Source organism: Trachypithecus francoisi, unplaced genomic scaffold (genome assembly GCF_009764315.1).
Source record: "Trachypithecus francoisi isolate TF-2019V2 unplaced genomic scaffold, Tfra_2.0 Lachesis_group3, whole genome shotgun sequence".
NCBI lineage: Eukaryota > Metazoa > Chordata > Mammalia > Primates > Cercopithecidae > Trachypithecus > Trachypithecus francoisi.
In genome coordinates, this window is record NW_022681468.1 from 159,274,561 (window position 1) to 159,294,624 (window position 20,064).

At 47.6% G+C, this 20,064-nt stretch overlaps 2 protein-coding genes across 2 annotated transcripts in view; one reads left to right on the forward strand and one right to left on the reverse strand.

Annotated features, from left to right (window-relative positions):
- The first annotated feature begins 6,438 nt into the window (after positions 1 to 6,438).
- LOC117070951 (E3 ubiquitin-protein ligase HERC2-like) overlaps positions 6,439 to 20,064 on the forward strand; it is a 35,821-nt gene continuing 22,195 nt past the window's right edge. The window contains exon 1 of the mRNA XM_033190722.1: positions 6,439 to 6,490. The gene's annotated coding sequence lies outside the window, so the exon portion shown is untranslated. The remainder of the gene's footprint in view (positions 6,491 to 20,064) is intronic.
- On the reverse strand, positions 9,454 to 18,300 carry LOC117070954 (golgin subfamily A member 6-like protein 22). Its single transcript, XM_033190725.1, has 12 exons — positions 18,214 to 18,300; positions 16,426 to 16,554; positions 15,284 to 15,334; positions 15,124 to 15,217; positions 14,922 to 15,028; positions 13,473 to 13,531; positions 13,001 to 13,142; positions 12,506 to 12,678; positions 12,134 to 12,379; positions 11,770 to 12,086; positions 10,643 to 11,514; positions 9,454 to 9,993 (listed from the first exon to the last, which is right to left on the reverse strand). Exons 1-12 carry the CDS (start codon positions 18,295 to 18,297, stop codon positions 9,937 to 9,939), a joined length of 2,331 nt encoding a protein of 776 aa, XP_033046616.1. The 5' UTR covers positions 18,298 to 18,300; the 3' UTR covers positions 9,454 to 9,936.

The following is a 20,064-nucleotide window of genomic DNA, read 5'->3' on the forward strand; positions in this document are numbered from 1 at the left end:
TAAAAACATCCATACACATAAACAATAAAACAGTAATAAAAGCTTACTGTCTGAGAAGACAAAATATTTGCATAGAAAAAAATCACCTACCCATCAACTAATCAGAAAGGAGCTTGGAGATGACCTCTTCTGTACAGATGGAATGTGAAGTGATTGCCTGTATGACAAAGCTAGTTAGGAGCAGAACTCGACTCAGGTTCTGACTTCTAGACTAGTTCTTAATCCATGACATTCCATTTCAGACAACAACACAGGCACCAAGGGGCAACAGGTGAGCAAGGACCAAAGGATGGTACAAGCATGTTTTATGGGTTCAAAGAAGGTGGTGAGTAGGAGGCGAGGCTCCAAGGAGTAGATAGGTATTGAGCCAAGTCTGGGTGACAATCAAACGGACAGGAGAGGAGCATTTGAGAGGGTTGGGCCTGGTGAGGGAACACCATGCAGTGGAAAGAGCACGGACTCAGAGTTAGTTCTCACCCTCCCACCCCCTAAACTTTGATTTTCTCACTCGCAAAATGGAAAATATAGTACCTGCCTCTGTGTTGTGTGCATTAAGTGTTCATGTATGTAAAGGACCTAGTATGACACATAGCAGATACTCAATAAATGCTGGGTATAGATACCCAAATGTCTCCAAACCCATTATACAATGAAAATGCAACAGAAGACTGAGAGAGCGAGGGGGGAAGGGGCCCCTGTGGCTGTGGCTGACCGTCTGGCAGGGGCCCACTGAAGATGGGTAGAGCCAAAACTGTCATGGCACCAGAAGTGAGTTCTCCTTATGGAGACCGTGCGTTGGAATTTACAGGGAACTGCTGCAGGTTTGTATCCTGAAACAAAGTCAAGAGCTATCCGAGGCGGGGCGCAGTGGCTCAAGCCTGTAATCCCAGCACTTTGGGAGGCCGAGACGGGCGGATCACGAGGTCAGGAGATCGAGACCATCCTGGCTAACACGGTGAAACCCCGTCTCTACTAAAAATACAAAAAACTAGCCGGGCGAGGTGGCGGGCGCCTGTAGTCCCAGCTACTCGGGAGGCTGAGGCAGGAGAATGGCGTAAACCCGGGAGGCGGAGCTTGCAGTGAGCTGAGATCCCGCCACTGCACTCCAGCCCGGGCGACAGAGCGAGACTCCGTCTCAAAAAAAAAAAAAAGAGCTATCCGAAAGGTTCAAAGCGATTAAGGTCACCCTGCTCTAGCTACACAATGAACTGTTAACACACGTACTGGTTTAGGGATAAAGTGGCAGTTTGAGAGGGCATCCAATTTTAAAAAGAGGGAATCCATCATCTGAATTTCTGTGTACTCTGGATTTTCTTCTTCCGCTGTATTTTGCTTAGGAAATAAGTTCAACAACATCAAACTATGAAGCTTGATATATATCACATGACAAAACACTAAAGGCAAATGAGGGTATTCCCAATTTCTCATCACCAAAGCTTCAGCTACAAACAAACATTCCACAAGCAAAATTAAAAGCAGCAGTGCCAGATGGTTCCAGCGCCCACCAAAGGAAAAATGTGATGTGCATTTTAGGAGCTACAGTAACCATTGCCTATGACATGCAAAATTTAAAATTTAATTCCCTTGGTATTGACTTCTGTAGAGAAGTAAGCTATTCCCCCTAGGATGGCTACAATTTTTCTTAAAAGAAAACAGCAAGTGATAACAAGTGCTGGCAAGGATGGAGAAACTGGAACACTTGTGCATTGTTGATGGCGCTGTAAAATGATGTAGCCACAATGGCAACAAGCTTGGCAGGCAGTTCCTCAAAAAGCTAAACAGAGAAGGCTGGGTGTGGTAGCTCATGCCTGTAATCCCAGTACTTTGGGAGGCCGAGGCGGGCGGATCATGAGGTCAGGAGATTGAGACCATCCTGGCTAACACGGTGAAACCCCATCTCTACTAAAAATACAAAAAATTAGCCAGGCATGGTGGTGGGCACCTGTAGTCCCAGCTACTCAGGAGGCTGACGCAGGAGAATGGCGTGAACCTGGGAGGAGGAGCTTGCAGTGAGCTGAGATGGCACCACTGCACTCCAGCCTGGGGGACAGAGCGAGACTCTGTCTCAAAAAAAAAAAAAAAGAAAAGAAAAGAAAAAGAAAAAAAAGCTACACAGAGAATTACCATCTGACCCAGCAAGCACTCCTAGGTGTAAAAGCAAGAGAATTAAAAGCAAGTACTCAAACAAATACATGTGCACAGCACAATTAGCAGTCAAGAGGTGGAAACAGCCTGAATGCCCATCAACGGATGAACAGATAAACTGGAGTACATACACACAATGGAATACCATACAACCATAAGAAAGAAACGAAGCACTAACAGATGCCACAGTCTTGAAAACATGATGCTAAATGGAAGAAGTCAGAAATGAAAGGCTGCATATTGTAAGGCTCCATTTATATCAAATATCCAAAATAGGCAAATCCACAAAGATAGGATGCAGACTGGGGATTGCTGGGGCTGGGGCTAGTGAGGAAAGGGCAGCAACTGCTTCGTGGATATGGGACTTTACTGTGGGCTGATAAAAAAGAACTAAAGTGTTAATATAGACTTCATAAAATTATCCAAATATCCATTTGGATTGTAGGGACTTTTTTTTCTTTTATTTACATATAATATGTTAAAGGTTTATTCTGACAAATCACATTGAAAAAATTGACAGCAATTTTAACTCTACTGAAGAGAAAAAGTAAATTTCATACTTCTTGCTCTGCTCCCCTAGGACCCAAATGCTTATTCTAAATGGCTAAGAGGGCTTTTTGTTTGTTTGTTTATTAAGACATGAAAAAAAAAACAAAAAAAAAAAAAACAAAAAAACACCAGAGCTAGGAAGCAACATGCTCGCTGCCTCCTGACCCTGATGCCAGAGATGCATCCAGGTCTGTTCCAATGTTCCTCGTCAGGACTCACCTTCCAGGCATGGCCAGGAATTACGCTACCACTGCTTCTTACTATTTCAACTTACGCCACACTGAAAAAAAATCCTAATCGTGTCCTTTCACCTCATTCTAGGTAATAATATCTGTAAAATCAAATATTTGCTAGGCAGCATTTTTCTGAGCCACATTACATACACAACTGTGAGTAGAGGCTCCTACACGTACTGTTTACCATCATTTCACGTCTAGAATTAGCCTAGTTCATTAATACACTAGAACTCCAAGTCCATCCTCAAAAACTTCTGAACTGGCTATCGACTTCTGAGAGAGAAATGAAACTGACATCTAGGGCAGGCACAAGCTGTTGCATTACATATTTAATTTTCAACTCTCGTGGTCACCAAATACTTCCTGCATCTACTGGATCTACTCAAAGATTCAAATGAAACTGTGTGCATTCTCCTTCAGCTACCCATCTTGGATTGCCAAGGCAGCCAGGAAGAATTTAAATTCGAATCTTTTCAGTTCTTCAACTTCACAGTGGCATCAGGGCAATTTGCTGTTGCTACCTGAGTGGCATTCATTAACAAAATCTGGTATGAATCATAAATGGTTTTTGCAGAATAAAAATGCCATCTGATCCCCAAGCACATATTAACCACATTCCCAATAAATCAAATGTGAAGGAATAATTCAATTATTATATCAGAATATAATATTCCTGGGAATATGACCTTGCCCTGCTATTTAACCAGAGATTTCTTTAAATGAAAGAAAAAACAGACCTAAAATGATAATGAATTCATAATCATGTAAAACATACCAGTAACTTCAAAATATCAATGAGAAACAACTTTAAACTTGCAGCACCACCATAATAATTGCTATAAAGTTAATAATTAGTTGTAAAAGTGTCAGGTGACCACAGGCTAATTGCAAAGCGAACTCCCCCAACCCCTCACATTCAGTGGGACTATTATAACCTTTCTATTCCTAGCATGTTCTGTTTTATACTTAAACGAGGTAATTGAAGAACTCAAGATTCCTGTTTCATGATTTCAACAGTCACAAAAAGCCTAGTTCTCTACTTCTACTTCTTTAATGATAATGGTTTTGCCTTACAGGCTTCCTCATCTGGTTGAGTTTGGTGTCCTCCTGCTCATAAATTTCAGCAATGCTCAACTGACTCTTCTCATGGACTAATGTTAAATGCTTTTTATACTAATATGCATCCTCTTTAGGTTTTTCTTTACGAACTACATCATCCCAAGCCTGAAACATAAAGGGCAGGTAGAACATGAGTTTACAAAACCTATAATTTCTTTCTAGGTTCACTTAAAAATCTTCCTCTGGAATATTTACTATTATTATTAAGGAATATTTATTATTATAACAAATATCAATATATTAATAAACTATCATCAATATATTATTATGAGTAAATTATTATAACTATATCAGAATTAGTATTTGTTATAATAAATAAAAAATATTTATTATCATTATTTATTATTCCGGAGTAAGCAAACTGTAGCAAAAAGAAAATTTTTAACTTCTGAAATAACTATTCAAGTCACCAAGAATAAGCATTAGGAAAGCAAAGAATGCATTACTCAAATATCCTTTTCTGTTTTTGTTTTAAATGAGTATTTCTCCCGGTTACCAACTTTAATTCTTCATTTCCCCATCACAGTTTGTTTAAAAGTCAAGCCTTGAGTTTATCATGTTTCATTTCAAATTTTAAGATATTCTGCACATGATACTCATCCTTCAACTCCTTTCTATTTTAGACCCAGAAGTGTAGGCAAACATTATACACACGTTATAAAGCCATCTAGTAAGGTACATGCCATATATCTGAGTTTTATTCTAAGTTTACAAAATCAGATCAATTCTTCAGCAAAAACCACTAGGTTTTTAACATTTGAAAAAAATACACCATTGAGAAATGGTTTGAAAATTGTAGCACTGGCCGGGCGTGGTGACTCACGTCTATTTGTAATCCCAGCACTTGGGAGGCCAAGGAGGGTAGATCACGAGGTCAGGAGATTGAGACCATCCTGGCTAACACGGTGAAACCCCGTCTCTACTAAAAATACAAAAAAAATTAGCCAGGCGGGGTGGCAGGCGCCTGTAGTCCCAGCTACTTGGGAGGCTGAGGCAGAAGAATGGCATGAACCCAGGAGGAGGAACTTGCAGTGAGCCGAGATCGCACCACTGCACTCCAGCCTGGGCGACAGAGCAAGACTCCATCTCAAAAAAAAAGAAAAAAAGAAAATTGTAGCACTATCACAATGCTATGCCGAATATCCCCTCCAAAACTCATGTTGAAACTTAATTCCTGATGCGGCAATACTGAGATGTGGGGCTTCTAGGATGTGACTGGATCACCAGGGCTCTGCCCTCTTGAATGGCAGTCCCATTTATGGATTAATGGGTTATCGTGGGAGGGGGAAATGGTGGCTTTTAAGAAGAGGAAGAGAGACCTGCATGTTAGCACGCGCAGCCCTTTCACCATGTGATGCCCTGTACTGCCTAAGGATTCTGCAGAATCTCCACTAACAGGAAGGCCCTTTGACCTTGGACTTCTCAGCCTCCATAACTGTATTCCTTTTCTTAATAAGTTACCCAGTTTCAGATCTTCTGTTATAAGCAAGAGAAAAAAGACTAAGACATATACTGAGTGATTTGCCACACCAGATACTGAGCCTAAGCCAAGGGTCCTGGGTGCGACCACCACAGGTCAGACATCAGCTTCCTCGGATACCGCCCAAAAGGTGAGCAAGTCTCATGAAATAAGATCGTGGTTTCTGGCTCCTCCAGGCACAGTTCTCGTCTTTCCTGGGTACTAAAGAAGAGCAGCACCCCACACAACAAAAGTTGACTGGGCAGCCTACACTTAAGGCTTGTGAACATTAAGTGAAAATAAAAAGCAGTAGTCTACTCTCAAAATACTGTCTTTTTTTTTTTTTTTGAGACAGAGTCTTGCTCTGTCACCCAGACTCGAGTGCATCCCTGTATATTCTTCTGGATGTTCTGTATAGACAATCATATGGTCTGCAAATACAGGTAGTTATTTTCTTTGCAATTAGAAAATTTTATTTCCTTCGTTTCTTGTTTTTTTTTTTTTTTTTTTTTTTTGAGACAGAGTCTCGCTCTGTCACCAGGTTGAAATAAAGTGCAGTGCAGTGGCGTGATCTCGGCTCACTGCAGCCTCCACCTCACAGGTTCAAGAGATTCTCCTGCCTCAGCCTCTTGAGTAACCCACCACACCACCTAATTTGTGTGTGTGTGTGTGTGTGTGTTCTTTTTTTTGCTTTGTTTTGTTTTGTTTTTTGTAGAGATGGGGTTTCACCATTTTGACCAGGTTGGTCTCTAACTCCTAACCTCAGATGATCTGCCCGCCTCAGCCTCCCAAAGTGCTGGGAGTACAAGTGTGAGCCACGGAGACTGGCTGATTTCTTTTCTTTTCTTTTTTTTTTTGAGGTGGAATCTCGCTCTGTCTCCCAGGCTGGAGTGCAATGGCACAATCTCCGCTCACTGCAACCTCCACCTCCCAGGTTCAAGCAATTCTCCTGCCTCAGCCTCCCAAGTAGCTGGGATTACAGGTATGTGCCACCACACCCAGCTAATTTTTGTATTTTTAGTGGAGACGGGGTTTCACCATGTTGGCTAGACTGGTCTCGAACTCCTAACCTCATGTGATCCACCCACCTTGGCCTCCCAAAGTGCTGGGATTACAGGCGTAAGCCACAGCGCCCGGCATCTCATGACCTTAAAAACATGGCAATTTCATATGTATTAGCCTAACACATTGCCTAGGACCTCCAGTGCCATGTTCAATAAAGACAGTGATAGAAGGTACCCTTGTCTACGTGCTAACTTTGATGAAAATTTCTTCTAAAAATTTACCATTAAATATGATAGTTGCTATACACTAAGGGAGATAGGGCCAGTGTGGTCATGCACACCTGTAATTCCAGCACTTTGGAAGGCTTGGGGGTAGGATTGCTTGAGCCAGGGAGGTGGAGGTTGCAGTGAGCCAAGATCTTAACACTGCACTCCAGCCTGGGTGGCGGTAAGACCTTGTCTAAAAAAAAAAAAAAATGCTAGCTTGCTAATAGTGCATTATCTGATGTTGACTCTGCCCTTGCATTATTATAATAAAACCTCCCAGGTCAGATTCTGCATCTGGAAAGGCACAGTGACTTTCAACTGGGGTGTGTGTCCTTCACTGAGGAATGAAAGGTTAGATTTATGTTTAGTAAAAGGCAGCTATGAATTTACCTTTTATAAAGAACTTGCCACATACTATTAGTGCGTTTTCAATCATGTCAGAATCACCCGGATGCCCGTGTAAATGCAAGTTCCCAGGCTTCATTCCCGGAGATTCTGGTCCTGTGAGCCTAGGGTGGGGCCCGGAAATCTCTATGGGGTGGTGTAGGCTGCCCCAGGACCACACCTAAGAAACACTGCAACTGCCCCACACACTTCCAAGTCCCCAAATACGTAGGCAGGCATCTCATCTCCATAGAACATCCTCCCAGCCCCGCCCTACTCTCTCCCCCAGCTTGCTCAGCAGGTGACCTTACAGGCTTCCTACTTGTTGGAGGAAATAAGAACCCGACTGGGGGAACGGACGGGTACAGCGGCCCAGGTGTAGGGGCAGGACCCAGGGCAGTGCAGCCTCTACTGAGCCAGGAGGGTGAGGGTCTGGAGAGTGGGCATGGCTGCTGCAGGCATGGAAAGGAGGCGTAGATGGCGGCACCCCCAGGGACCACCGTCAGGGTCTCCGTATGTGGATGTGTGCAGAGGTGGGTGCTGAGGGAGGAGGTGCAGGGAATTTCTCATCTTCTCTCCACTGCCTCTGAGTTGGAGATGTCAGAGGGAGCCATGGCCCACTGTAAACTAACACAATGTCCCCACCCACAGGGTTAGAACCCCTCCCTTGGAGGCAGCTCTGAGGGGAGCAGTCACATATGGAGAATGCAGGGCGCTGTGTCCAGCCAGGGGAAGGAGGTCACCAAGGGCATTGACCCTTCTCTGGCCAGGTGGCTGCCTTCTGACACACCAGCCTCTCTCTCTAGCACAGTGGCCCCCACACACCCAGTCTGTCAAACCTACAGCCCTCAAGGCGGCTTTGGCCAAGTTAATGAGCGGCTCCCTCTCCCAGGAGGAAGCACAGCTGAAGGATGAGGAGGGCAGTGGAGTTGCGTGTGCTCCGCCCCCTCTCTCCACAGTGGGACCTGAAAGAAGGGGGCTTTCAGCCAGGCTCACCCAGGCTGGGGTCTGAGTGTCACTGTCCAGCTATTGGCTTCTTGTTTAACGGGTGAGCCCAGCTGCTCCTGTGCCGCTGCCACCCTAGTGAGGGTGAACCAGCAGGCGAGTGACATTTCTGAAAGCTGGGGTATAAATATTAGGCTGTGGGCTGCTGGGCCAGGAAGGGGCGTTTATTTTCAGAGTTTGTTTATCCTTAGTGCTGGGTAAGGCAAGCAGGTTTGTCAAAGCAGTTCTTTTGGGGAGGCCAGAATCCTGTACCAAGGTCCTCAGCACGTTCATCAGCTGCTGGGGGAGTGCCGGACAGGGTTAAAGCACAGGAGAACCTTCTGGATGATACGAATGTTCTATATCTTCAAAGGAGGTGGGTCACATGGGTAATGCATTTGTTAAAATGATCAAAATATACCAGATCTGTGCATTTCACTGAAGATAAATTATACCTCAAATTAAAAACATTTTTTAAAAGACAGATGGGCTGGATGCAGTGGCTCACGCCTGTAATCCCAGCACTTTGGGAGGCCGAGGCGGGTAGATCACCTGAGTCAGGAGCTCCAGACCAGCCTGGAAAACATGGTTAAATCCTGTCTCTATTAAAAATACAAAAATTAGCCAGGCATGGGGGCACAGGCCTGTAGTCCCAGCTACTCGGGAGGCTGAGGCAGGAGAATTGCTTGAACCCAGGAGGCAGAGGTTACAGTGAGCAGAGATTACGCCACTGTACTGGAGCCTGGGCAACAGAGCGAAACTCCATCTCAAAAGAAAAAAAAAAAAACAGATGAAGGTTTTCAACTTTCACTGAAGGCAGAGTAGCTTGTTATAGATTAGCCTCCCCACAAAAGCAGTTACAGAAGCTGGACAAAAATGTGCCCCCCACCAAAAACAACTGTTTGAAGGTAATTGGAGACCTCAGTCAGGACTTGAGTGACCAGGCCTAGGAGGTGACCCTGACAGTCTGTAGTGCTTTTCCGACATTTGGTGATTGGTTAACAGTAGAGGGCTAAGAGGTTAAGAAACTGAGTCTGAAGTGGTGGTTAAGAGGCTGGAGACCCTAGCTGAATGTTTGGCACTCACAGGGCTGAAATGACCTAATGAGAATTTGGGTCCCAGTAAGGAGATGGGACCTTGGTGGGGACCCTAGAAGGGTCACCCCTAGGAGTCCAAATGAATAAAAAATAGACCAGCCGTCACAAAAACTAAAACCTGCTTTGAACCAGCTTAGTCCCAAACTAGATGAAGGTGATCTGCGCTTACTCCAATTGTGTGCCATGAAGTCAAAGTCAATACTCTCTGGAGGCAGATAAAAGTTTACTAGGAATGCCATAAGAAAAGACAAGACTAAATGAGAAAGAACAAGAAAAAAACCAATAGAAACATACATGTAAGGAAGATAAGGAAGAAACTTTTTTTTTTTTTTGGAGAAGGAGTCTCGCTCTGTCACCCAGGCTTGAGTGCAGTGGCATGATCTCAGCTCACTGCACCCTCTGCCTCCCAGGTTCGAGCGATTCTCCTGCCTCAGCCTCCCAAGTAGCTGGGATTACAGGCGTGCGCCACCATGCCCGGCTAATTTTTGTATTGGCCAGGCTGGTCTTGAACTCCTGACCTCAGGTGATCCATTCACCTCAGTCTCCCAAATTGCTGGGATTACTGGCATCAGCCACCGCGCCTGGCCAGTATTTTGCCACAATTTAAAATAAATAATTTTTTTTTTTCAGGTTTGTGCTCAGACTATATTCTAAATGGCGTCTGACTCCTTTCCAGGCCTTGCTGCCGGCTTTTAGATTGTTTGTGCCTTCTTGTCATCTGCTCGGTAGATGGCAGCTTTCAGATGCTCCTAAGGGGCCAGGAAAGAGAGTGAGAAGCCGCAGAGGCTGCCAGGTCGTCCCCCTGAGGGCCCCACCCTCATCAACTCCCTCACCTGCGTCTCCTGCACTATTGGTGGCCATCTCGACCACCACTTTGCCCTGAGCTTCCTGCTGCTGCAGCTGGGCAGAGCCTCCTTCTCAGAGGCCAGCTGCTGATAGGCGGCCACGTACTGCTGCGGGTGACCCGGGTAATGGTCTCGCTGCTGCTGCAGACTCGGAGGCTATTGGCTCTTCAACTCCACCTGCAGGATAGGCACCAGGGTAGGTAGTGGCTGGCTTCCAGATTCTGGGCCCATAAACAGGGTGGCGAGGGCACAGTGGAGCCCTGTTATCTGCCCAGGCCCCTGGCACCTGGCCCCTTCCTCCAGCCCTAAGTGACTGCCTCCCTTGCCTAGAGGCCCATGCCTCCCTCCCCAGCCTCAAATCTCACATCCTTCTTCCCACCGTTTAAACTATAGGACACAGACTGGTGGAAAAGCAGAGGGAGCCATCTGCTAAGTTGTGGTGAGGTCACTCTGTATGATCGCCAGGGTTTTGCAACCACCTCCGCCTGCTCCCCCAGAGCTCAGCCTTCCGCCCCAGCTCCCCCAGCCTCTCCTCCTATTCCTGCAGCCTCACCTCCTGCTCCTGCATCTTCTCCTCCTGCTGCCACAGCCTCATTTCCTGCTCCCGCATCTTCTCCTCCTGCCTCTGCATCTTCTCCTCCTGCTCCCACATCTTCTCCTCCTGCTCCCACATCTTCTCCTCCTGCTCCCACATCTTCTCCTCCTGCTCCTGCATCATCTCCTCCTTCTCCCAGATCTTCTCCTCCTGCTCCCGTATCTTCTCCTCCTGCCTCCACATCTTCTCTTCCTGCTCCCGTAGCTTCTTCTCCTGCCTCCACATCTTCTCCTCCTGCTCCTGCATCTTCTTCTCCTGCTGACACAGCTTTTCCTCCTGCTCCCGCATCATCTGCTCCTTCTCCCACAGCTTCTCCTCCTGCTCACACATCTTCTCCTTCTGCTCCCGCATCTTCTCCTCCTGCTCCCACAGCTTCTCCTCCTGCTCCCACAGCTTCTCCTCCTGCTCCCGCATCATCTCATCCTGCTCCCGCATCATCTCCTCCTGCTCCCATATCTTCTGCTCCTGCTCCCGTATCTTCTCCTGCTCCTGTATCTTCTCCTCCTGCCTCCGCATCTTCTCCTGCTCCTGCCTCTTCTTCTCCTGCTCCCGTATATTCTCCTCCTGCTCGTGTATCTTCTCCTCCTGCTCCCGTATCTTCTCCTCCTTCTCCCAGATCTTCTTCTCCTGCTCCCGTATCTTCTCCTCCTTCTCCCAGATCTTCTTCTCCTGCTCCCGTATCTTCTCCTCCTGCCTCCACATCTTCTCTTCCTGCTCCCGTAGCTTCTTCTCCTGCCTCCACATCTTCTCCTCCTGCTCCCGCATCTTCTTCTCCTTCTCCCACAGCTTCTCCTCCTGCTCACACATCTTCTCCTCCTTCTCCCACAGCTTCTCCTCCTGCTCACACATCTTCTCCTCCTGCTCCCGCATCATCTCCTTCTGCTCCCATATCTTCTCCTCCTGCTCCCGTATCTTCTCCTCCTGCTCCTGCCTCTTCTTTTCCTGCTCTCGTATATTCTCCTCCTGCTCGTGTATCTTCTCCTCCTGCTCCTGTATCTTCTCCTCCTGATTGTGTATATTCTCCTTCTGCTCCTGCCTCTTCTTTTCCTGCTCTCGTATATTCTCCTCCTGCTCCTGTATCTTCTCCTCCTGCTCCCGTATCTTCTCCTCCTGGCTCCACATTTTCTCCTCCTGCCTCCGCATCTTCTCCTCCTGCTCCTGCCTCTTCTTTTCCTGCTCTCGTATATTCTCCTCCTGCTCCCGTATCTTCTCCTCCTGATTGTGCATATTCTCCTCCTGCTCCTGTATCTTCTCCTGCCTCCACATCTCCTCCTGCTCCTGTATCTTCTCCTCCTGCTCCCGTATCTTCTGCTCCTGCTCCCGTATCTTCTCCTCCTGCCTCCACATCTTCTCCTCCTGCTCCCGCCTCTTCTCCTCCTGCTCATGCATCTTCTCCTCCTGCCTCCAAATCTTCTCCTCCTGCCCCACATCTTCTCTTCCTGCTCCTGCCTCTTCTTCTCCTGCTCCTGTATCTTCTCCTCCTGCTCGTGCATCTTCTCCTCCTGCCTCCAAATCTTCTCCTCCTGCCTCCACATCTTCTCTTCCTGCTCCCGTATCTTCTGCTCCTGCTCCTGTATCTTCTCCTCCTGCCTCCACATCTTCTCCTCCTGCTCCTGCCTCTTCTTTTCCTGCTCCCGTATCTTCTCTTCCTGCTGATGTATCTTCTCCTCCTGCTCCCGTATCTTCTCCTCCTGCCTCCAAATCTTCTCCTCCTGCTCCTGCCTCTTCTTCTCCTGCTCTCGTACCTTCTCCTCCTGCTCCCGTATATTCTCCTCCTGCCTCCACATCTTCTCCTCCTGCTCCTGCCTCTTCTTCTCCTGCTCCCGTATCTTCTCCTCCTGCTCCTGTATCTTCTCCTCCTGCCTCCACATCTTCTCTTCCTGTTGCTGGTACAGGCGGTTCCACAACTTGTTCTCTTCCACCTGGGCTTGGAGCTTTGCTGACACACTCTGAAGCTCCTTACCCAGGTGGTCAGCCTCCGCCTGCAGGTGCTGCTGGAATAGTGAAAGTGTTGGTTTGAACCTCAGAAGGAAACAGACTCATGAGCTACCCATATAAATGTAATCTATAAAACAATGGGTTTCACCCATGATCCTTTAAAATATATATTTTTAAGCCCTAACTCTTGAGATTCTGATTCTCCAGGCAGGGCCCCACTTTGTGGATTTTTAGCATACTCTGGAGGATTCTATGGACCAGAACAAGGACCCCAATTTTCTAGCTCTTGACTGGAGCCTCCCCATACCCTGCACGATCCCTAGACCATGGTCCCAGCCGGACGGGGATCCCGCAACCCCCGGGGCTGCAGCCACTTGCCTGTGGCAGCAGGAGCTTGGCCCTCTCCAGCTTCCTTTCTAGCTCCTTTACGTTGAGCTGGATCTCAGACTTTTGAGTCCCTTGAAGTCGAAGTTTTTCTTGGAGTTTGATATTATTCTGCTTCAGCTCCTCATCGATTATGCTATGGCCAGAGACAGTAGAGAAAGGAATGAACGAAGAACAGAAAGGAACGCTTTGGTGATCAACCCTCTGCTTTCACCCCACAACCACAGAACCGTGGCATTGGATGGGACCCCAGGAATTACAAGTCCCAGGTGGCAGGCCAGAGAGAAGATATGAGTTGCCTGAGGCTACCCCGTGAGTCAGTGGCACAGCCAGCACTAGAGCTTCCCTGTGCACACATGAAAACCTGTATGAGCCTCTCACCATGCCCACCTGTACCCCCCACCTCCCAGCACACCCCCCAGGCTAAGAGCCCCCAGACCTCCCATCCCACTTTCCCCCAACCTACGTGTTCCTGTACAGTTCCAGACTCAGGGCGTCCCTCTCCTTCGTTAACTCCTCGATGTACTGCAAATAGAGAAGGTGAAGTCAGGATAGAGCAGGCAGAGGAGCGGCTGGCCGACCAGGAACAGCAGCCACAGTGACTCCTCCACACACCACTCCCCACTCCCAGTCACACCTGACATGCTCTCAAGGCACTTCCAAGCCCACAGTCTCATTTGTTTTTCTTTTTTGTTTTGTTTTGTTTGTTTCTTTCTTACTTTTTCTTTTTCTTCAGGCAGAGTTTCACTCTTGTTGCCCTGACTGGAGTGCAGTGGCGCAATCTCAGCTCACCACAACCTCCGCCTCCCGGGTTCATGCAATTCTCCTGCTTCAGCCTCCCAATTAGCTGGGATTACAGGCATGTGCCACCACAGCCGGCTAACTTTGTATTTTTAGTAGAGATGGGGTTTCTCCAGGTCAGTCAGTCTAGTCTTGAACTCCTGACCTCAGGTGATCCACCCACCTTGGCCTCCCAAAGTGCTGGCATTACAGGCATGAGTCAGAGCACCTGGCCCTCATTTGTTTTTCAAAGAATTCAGTAAAGGTGGGAGGGACAGGGAAAGAGACTGAATTCATGGCTGGCTAACAGGGGTCCAGAGACATCAGATAATATTGCTGTTGTTGTTACTGTTATTACTACCACTGTTGGAACCTTGACTGAGTGCTTCACCAGGCACTGCGCTAACAATCCCATTTAATCCTCACAACCTCCACAGGAGACGGTTACCATTATTACCTCTATCGTGTAGATGAAAAACATGGGGTATTAAGGGTTAAGTGCTTGCCTAAGATCACTGAGAGCTGGGGTTTCAACACCCAGGTATATCTGATTCTCTAAGCCCATTCTTTCACTGGGGGTAGGGGCACAGGTAAGAAGGAGGACATTAATCCTTTGTTGACATTTTGAAAGGATGATACGTTCGAATAGTCCAAAACTCAGAAAGTACAGAAGGGAAATACCTCCCCCCACACTGTTCCTCTCTCCTGAGATGTTTATGATCCTTACAAACATGTTTATTGTATATGACCATAATATACGCGCGCACACACACACACACAGGCTCCCTCTCTCAACACAAATAATAACACACTCAAGCTACTCTTCTGTACCTTTATGGTACAAGTACCCTCACCGCCACTTAGGACTTGGCCAACGCCACAGCCAAGTATGGGCAGGGTGGGCACTTGGCCTGCGAGCTCTATGTCCAGTGCTCGCTCCCCACAGCACCCCCCAACTCACCCACAGCAGCCGACTCAGCCCCCGTCAGCCTCTAACCACCACACACAAAAGCAGCAAGAAATGGCCACGCTGTCTTCTGAGCAGGACACTCCATCCGACAGAAGGGACTTTTAGGCTCACTCCCCCATCTGCGAAGCCGCACTCCCAGGGGACGGGGCAGGTGGTTGGACTCACCCTGTCTGCCTTCCTCTTCTGTGTAGTGACAGCAGAGAGGGCCCGCTCTAATTCTCCTGCAAACTTCCATGAATCATGGAGGCGGCACACCAGATCCCTGGTCTCTCCTGGAATGAGAGACATTCAGATGCGGCCCAAAGGACTCCCCCTAAAGGCCTGTCAAAGTGCCAGGTTTTAAGATGACAGGATGCGGGATTCCCACCTTGCAGCTGCTGGACAGCGTGCTGGCTGTAATAGAGCGCCGTCTGAAGCTCCGTGTTCTGAAATGTAAGGATTGGTGTGGTATGAACCTGGGCCTTTGGGAGAAAAGACAAGCAAGTGCTGAAAGAGAAGCAAAGAAACCTTCTCCACCCTCCACTCACCTCTAGCTCCCTCCTTAGGGCATCCTGGTGTTGGTGGCTTGCCTTCTTTTCCTACAGAAAGAGGAAGACAGAGCTCTTACCGGGGGAGGCAGAGATGGCACAGCAAGAGACATGCCCCCAGAATGGCACCACTGCCCAGGACAGGCCCACCCATGGGACCAGGTTATCAGGAACCCTGTGGGGATGGGGTGGAATCTGAAGGGTGAGCCTTCTTCCCCAGGCTGGGTGTGGGCAAGATGAGACTGGGGCCTCTCCATCTGAGTGCCCTCCAAACCCAGCAGTCATGTCGTGAGTAAACAAAGAAATCACGTTACTTCTTCCTGCTGAGCTCGGTTCTGTTGTTTCTGTGGGGAAGAGTGAAAGGAAGGTGACTGAGGGTGGCCCCCTCGACTCTATTCCCCAGGCCAGGAAGCGGGTAGGCAGGGGCCAGGGATGGATTTTAAAGGTAAAGTTCTTAGACCCAATGGGAACACCAGCTGGTAAACTGTCCTCCACTCCCGAGAAAAAGGATTTGGGTCTTGGTTGGTTTTTGCCCACAGCCACAGAACTGAAAGTCCGAAACTAGATTCTCTCGAAGAGACAGTCACAGAAACCTTCAGAGACGGAGTGTGAGAAAAGCCCACCCTTCTGCCAGCTTGTGATTTAGAAAGGTGCTTTCATTCAACAAACATTGACTGAGCACATACGGGCCAGGGACGGTTCTTCACAGTGAGGATATAGGACGGAAAAGGCAGACAGGAGCCCTTGGCCCCGAGGTTTCCATTCTAGTGGGCCTTTAACTCTCAGACTCTCAGAGCTAACAGAAACCTCTGATACTCTCTAACTCTACCTCAGGAAACGCAAGCCCGAGAAGGAGACTTTACAGCAGGCCGTGGACTAGGGATTAACATAAAAACAACAATGACAAATCTCATTTAAACTTCACCAATGTAGGTCAAACCACACCACTCCTATTTTGTAGATGTGAAAAGAGAGGCCCAAAGAGCTCAAGGAATTTGCCCTAAATCATATCCCCAGCAGAGGGAGAGGATTCAACCCAGAATTCTTCACCAGTGCCTGGGAGATCTTCCACAATCTTAACAATTACCCTCCACCACCCCTTGGGCCCTCTGTCCCCAGGAGCCTGGCCAGCCAAGACTCACATCCTCAGGTGAGTGGCAACCACCAGAAGTGGTTGTCTCAGGGTTAGCGCCATTATTTATGTTCTTCTTTTTGGTGTCGCTTGGTCCTGTACCAACACGAGGGTTGGCCTGGGGATGAGCGTCTCTCAACTGTGGAAAGGAAGAGCAGTGATACTCATGAGAACTACAAGCTTCTACAGTCACATTCTGCTTTACAGTTTATACAAAATACTCTTATACACCATCTGATTTAATGCCACCAACAACTATAGGAAGCGTTGTCACAATCACTTAGTGACTGAGAGGGATTGATAGCATGGCTGAACAAAAGGCAGTAATGGAACTTAAACTCAGTCTTCTGGCTCTGAGCTCTGGGATTTTGCCACAACTCAGCAGCTGCCAGGGACCAAAACCAGAGGCAGAGGTAGAAAAGCAAATATTAAGTAGGCAGGAACTGTACACTGTGTGGTTTAGAGTCATACATCCTCACATGTCTGTTAGTGTGAAGAACGGCACCACTACCTCTCAAAATTTATATTAATGTATCCTAATGGCAGAAGGCAGCCTTTCTGTGAAATCTGGGAATTTAACAGAAAGAGGACACCCCAACCCTCATATCAGAGAGAAGTCTTATATATTCTTATAAATTTATCTGACTGTCACCCCTAAGTACATTAATGTTTTGTCTCTCAGTAGACTCAAAGGAAACTGATGCTTCAGAAAGATACCCCATATTTATCCTGTGGCACTCAAAGTACCCCAGGTGGAGATGAGATGAGGAAGATTCAAGCTGTCAAGTTCAGTTTCCCAAGATCTGTTCCACAGAAGATAGGCAGATCTTACTCCAGAAACCACTGACTGAGGGGCACTGTGGTCCCAGAACAATGCAGAATTCAAATCTGAGGTGGGGAACTCAGAAACCATGTTCGAGTCTCTCTGGAGAGTAGAAGCCTGGGAGAAAACCAAACCAAACCCGTTCTCCCATTGCCACCCAGAGACACTGTCAATGTGTTGAGCTCATGGGGAGGAGTCGGCTTTTCACACTGTCAGTGTCTGTATAAGGGAGTGAGGCAGCCTGAACCCTCTCTCTCCTAGGTCCCACAGTCCCCAATCCCCTTCCAGCTGGAAACCTGTGCTACAACCAGAGGAACCAGAAATGGGCAAGAACACCTAGGGGACTGGGTCCTAAGACCAAAGACCGGTCTCGTGGCAGTAATGACAGTTCCTAGAGGGACTGTGACATCACGACATTCCACTCCTCAGTGGACTGGTGGGGAGGGCACGTGAGTGCAATGCCCAAGTTGCCGCTTTGAGATTGGGGGGGGGTCACAGGATTGGGACCCAGGTCCTTGGAGATGCAAGCCCAAAGAGCCCAGGGAGGTCAGGCTTTGGGTGGTGGGAGGTGAGGGCCGAGTATGGAGCAAGGAGCCCCAGGAGTCACCTGTCCAAAGTGACCATGGGGCAACTAGTGAGGGCAGGTTCTGGGGCACCCAGGTCCTTGGAGACCTGAGCCCAAAGAGCCCAAGGAGGTCAGGTTTGGGGTAGCAGGAGGTAAGGGCAGAGTATGGAGTGGGAAGCCCTGGGAGTCACCAGCTCAAAGTCACCCTGGGGTGACTGGTGAGGGCAGGGGCAGGACTCACGAGGGGGTTGGGCTGGCTTACAAGATTTGGGTGTGGGGAGCCCAGAGGCACTGTGGAGAGGGGGGTCCCAGCCTGGTGTGCCTCAGCAGTGGCACAGACTCTGGCAGCAGCTTGACTGTCAGAGGGCGCCTGGGGCTGGGTTGGGGTGCCGCAACCTGGTGCATTTTACCTTTTCCTTGGCCTTGGCCAATTTGATCTGTGGGGTTTCTTCGGACATCATGGGATGGGTAGGGCGGTGGGGTTGGGGCCACATCAGCACAATCCAGGCAAGGACAACTGTACACCTCCAGTCACCTACCAGGTAGCTGTGTGACTGAGCCAGAGGAGGCGTAACCAGGGCCACACTAGAATGCAGAATAGGGGCGTGGCCTTAATGCTTCAAGCCTATTGGTCAGTGAGAAAGATGCAAGGGAAAGGAGGCGTGGCCAGACAGCAGCCTGTCATGAAGGACCTGTGATGTCACAAGGAAAGCCACCCATGTAACTGCTGTCCCCGTCCACTCCAGGAGAGGGGTGGGGCTGGCTTTCACTTTGAAAACTTTAAAACTGTATTACCTCAACTGAGGTACAAATCCTATTAAAATGGAAATTTTATAGTGTGCTTGATGATTGATAAAGCAGACTATATTATCCAACATTCCACTAAGATAAATAATCACAATGATTTCTCTTTTTTGGAAAAAAATGTTCTTATTCTCCTATATTATTGTTAAGGGTTTTTTGGTTTTTTTAAAACAAAAAACAAAATAAACAAAAACAAGAAACATGTCTAACATCTTTAAAAACACAAAGCTTTTGAGCCAGGCCTGGTGCCTCATGCCTGTAATCCCAGCACTTTGGGATGCTGGGGTGGGTGGATCACCTGAGTTCAGGAGTTCAAGACCAGCTTGGCCAACATGATGAAACCCTGTCTCTATTAAAAATACAAAACTAGCTGGGCATGGTGGCAGGTGCCTGTAATCCCAGCTACTTGGGAGGCTGAGACAGGAGAATCCCTTGAACCTGGGAGGTGGAAGTTGCAGTGAGCCAAAATTGTGCCACTACACCTCAGCCTGGGCTACAGAACAAGACTCTGTCTCTACACACACACACACACACACACACACACACACACACACACACAACGGAAAGCTTTCAATTTAATAAGCACTCAAAGTTCTTTACAAGTTTAAAACACATACAGGACCCTCTAAAGTAAGGCTAAATGCTAAGTGATGGGGGAGAGGAAAAGGACATAACTAATTCCCACTCTCATGAGATTAATCACTAAATCCTATTTTTCTAGAATCACCTGGCCTAAGCCCTGCAAATGAAACTGCATTTCTCACTCGATACTTGGCTATGAGTTGCAATCATGAAAACCAAGAATTGTGTTCTGTCACTGTGTCGTGCTTGCTACCTGGGATCAAGGGTTGACTTTTTCATGATTTGCTCCATTACCTGTGTGCTTCTTATCCCAGACCAAACTAAGCTTTTTTCTAAAGTTCTACAATTTACAGTTAGTATATAAGAGTGGTTCTCAAAAATATAGTCTCTGAACCAGGAGCACCTGAGAATGTCATAGATGTAAATTCTCAGGCCCCTCCCTAGACCTGATGAATCAGAAACTCTGGAGTAGGGACCAGCAATCCATGCTGCAATAAGCCCTCCAGGTGTTCGGGAACTGCTGGCATACAGCAGGTAGAAAAATGTGTTTCCTTCTGTAGGTCCAAAGCCAGGGATACTATATGTTCTGTCTCGATATGAAACAATGACATGCAATTAAAAGACATGAATCTCCTTCCTACTTCCACCCTCTAGCCAAAATGTTTTATTTTTATGAGTTCAAATGGAAAGTGAATGGCAATCAGAGGTTTCGTCTAAAAAGTATGTTTACAAGTATCAGGTCTCATCCAGCCTGATCTCATCCAGTATCATTTATATCATCTTACATCTAATATTGTAGAAAAGGATTTTCACAATGTAAGACTCAGGCACACTAGGAGCTCTATGATAAAAGACCAACTAGATCTGAATGTCCA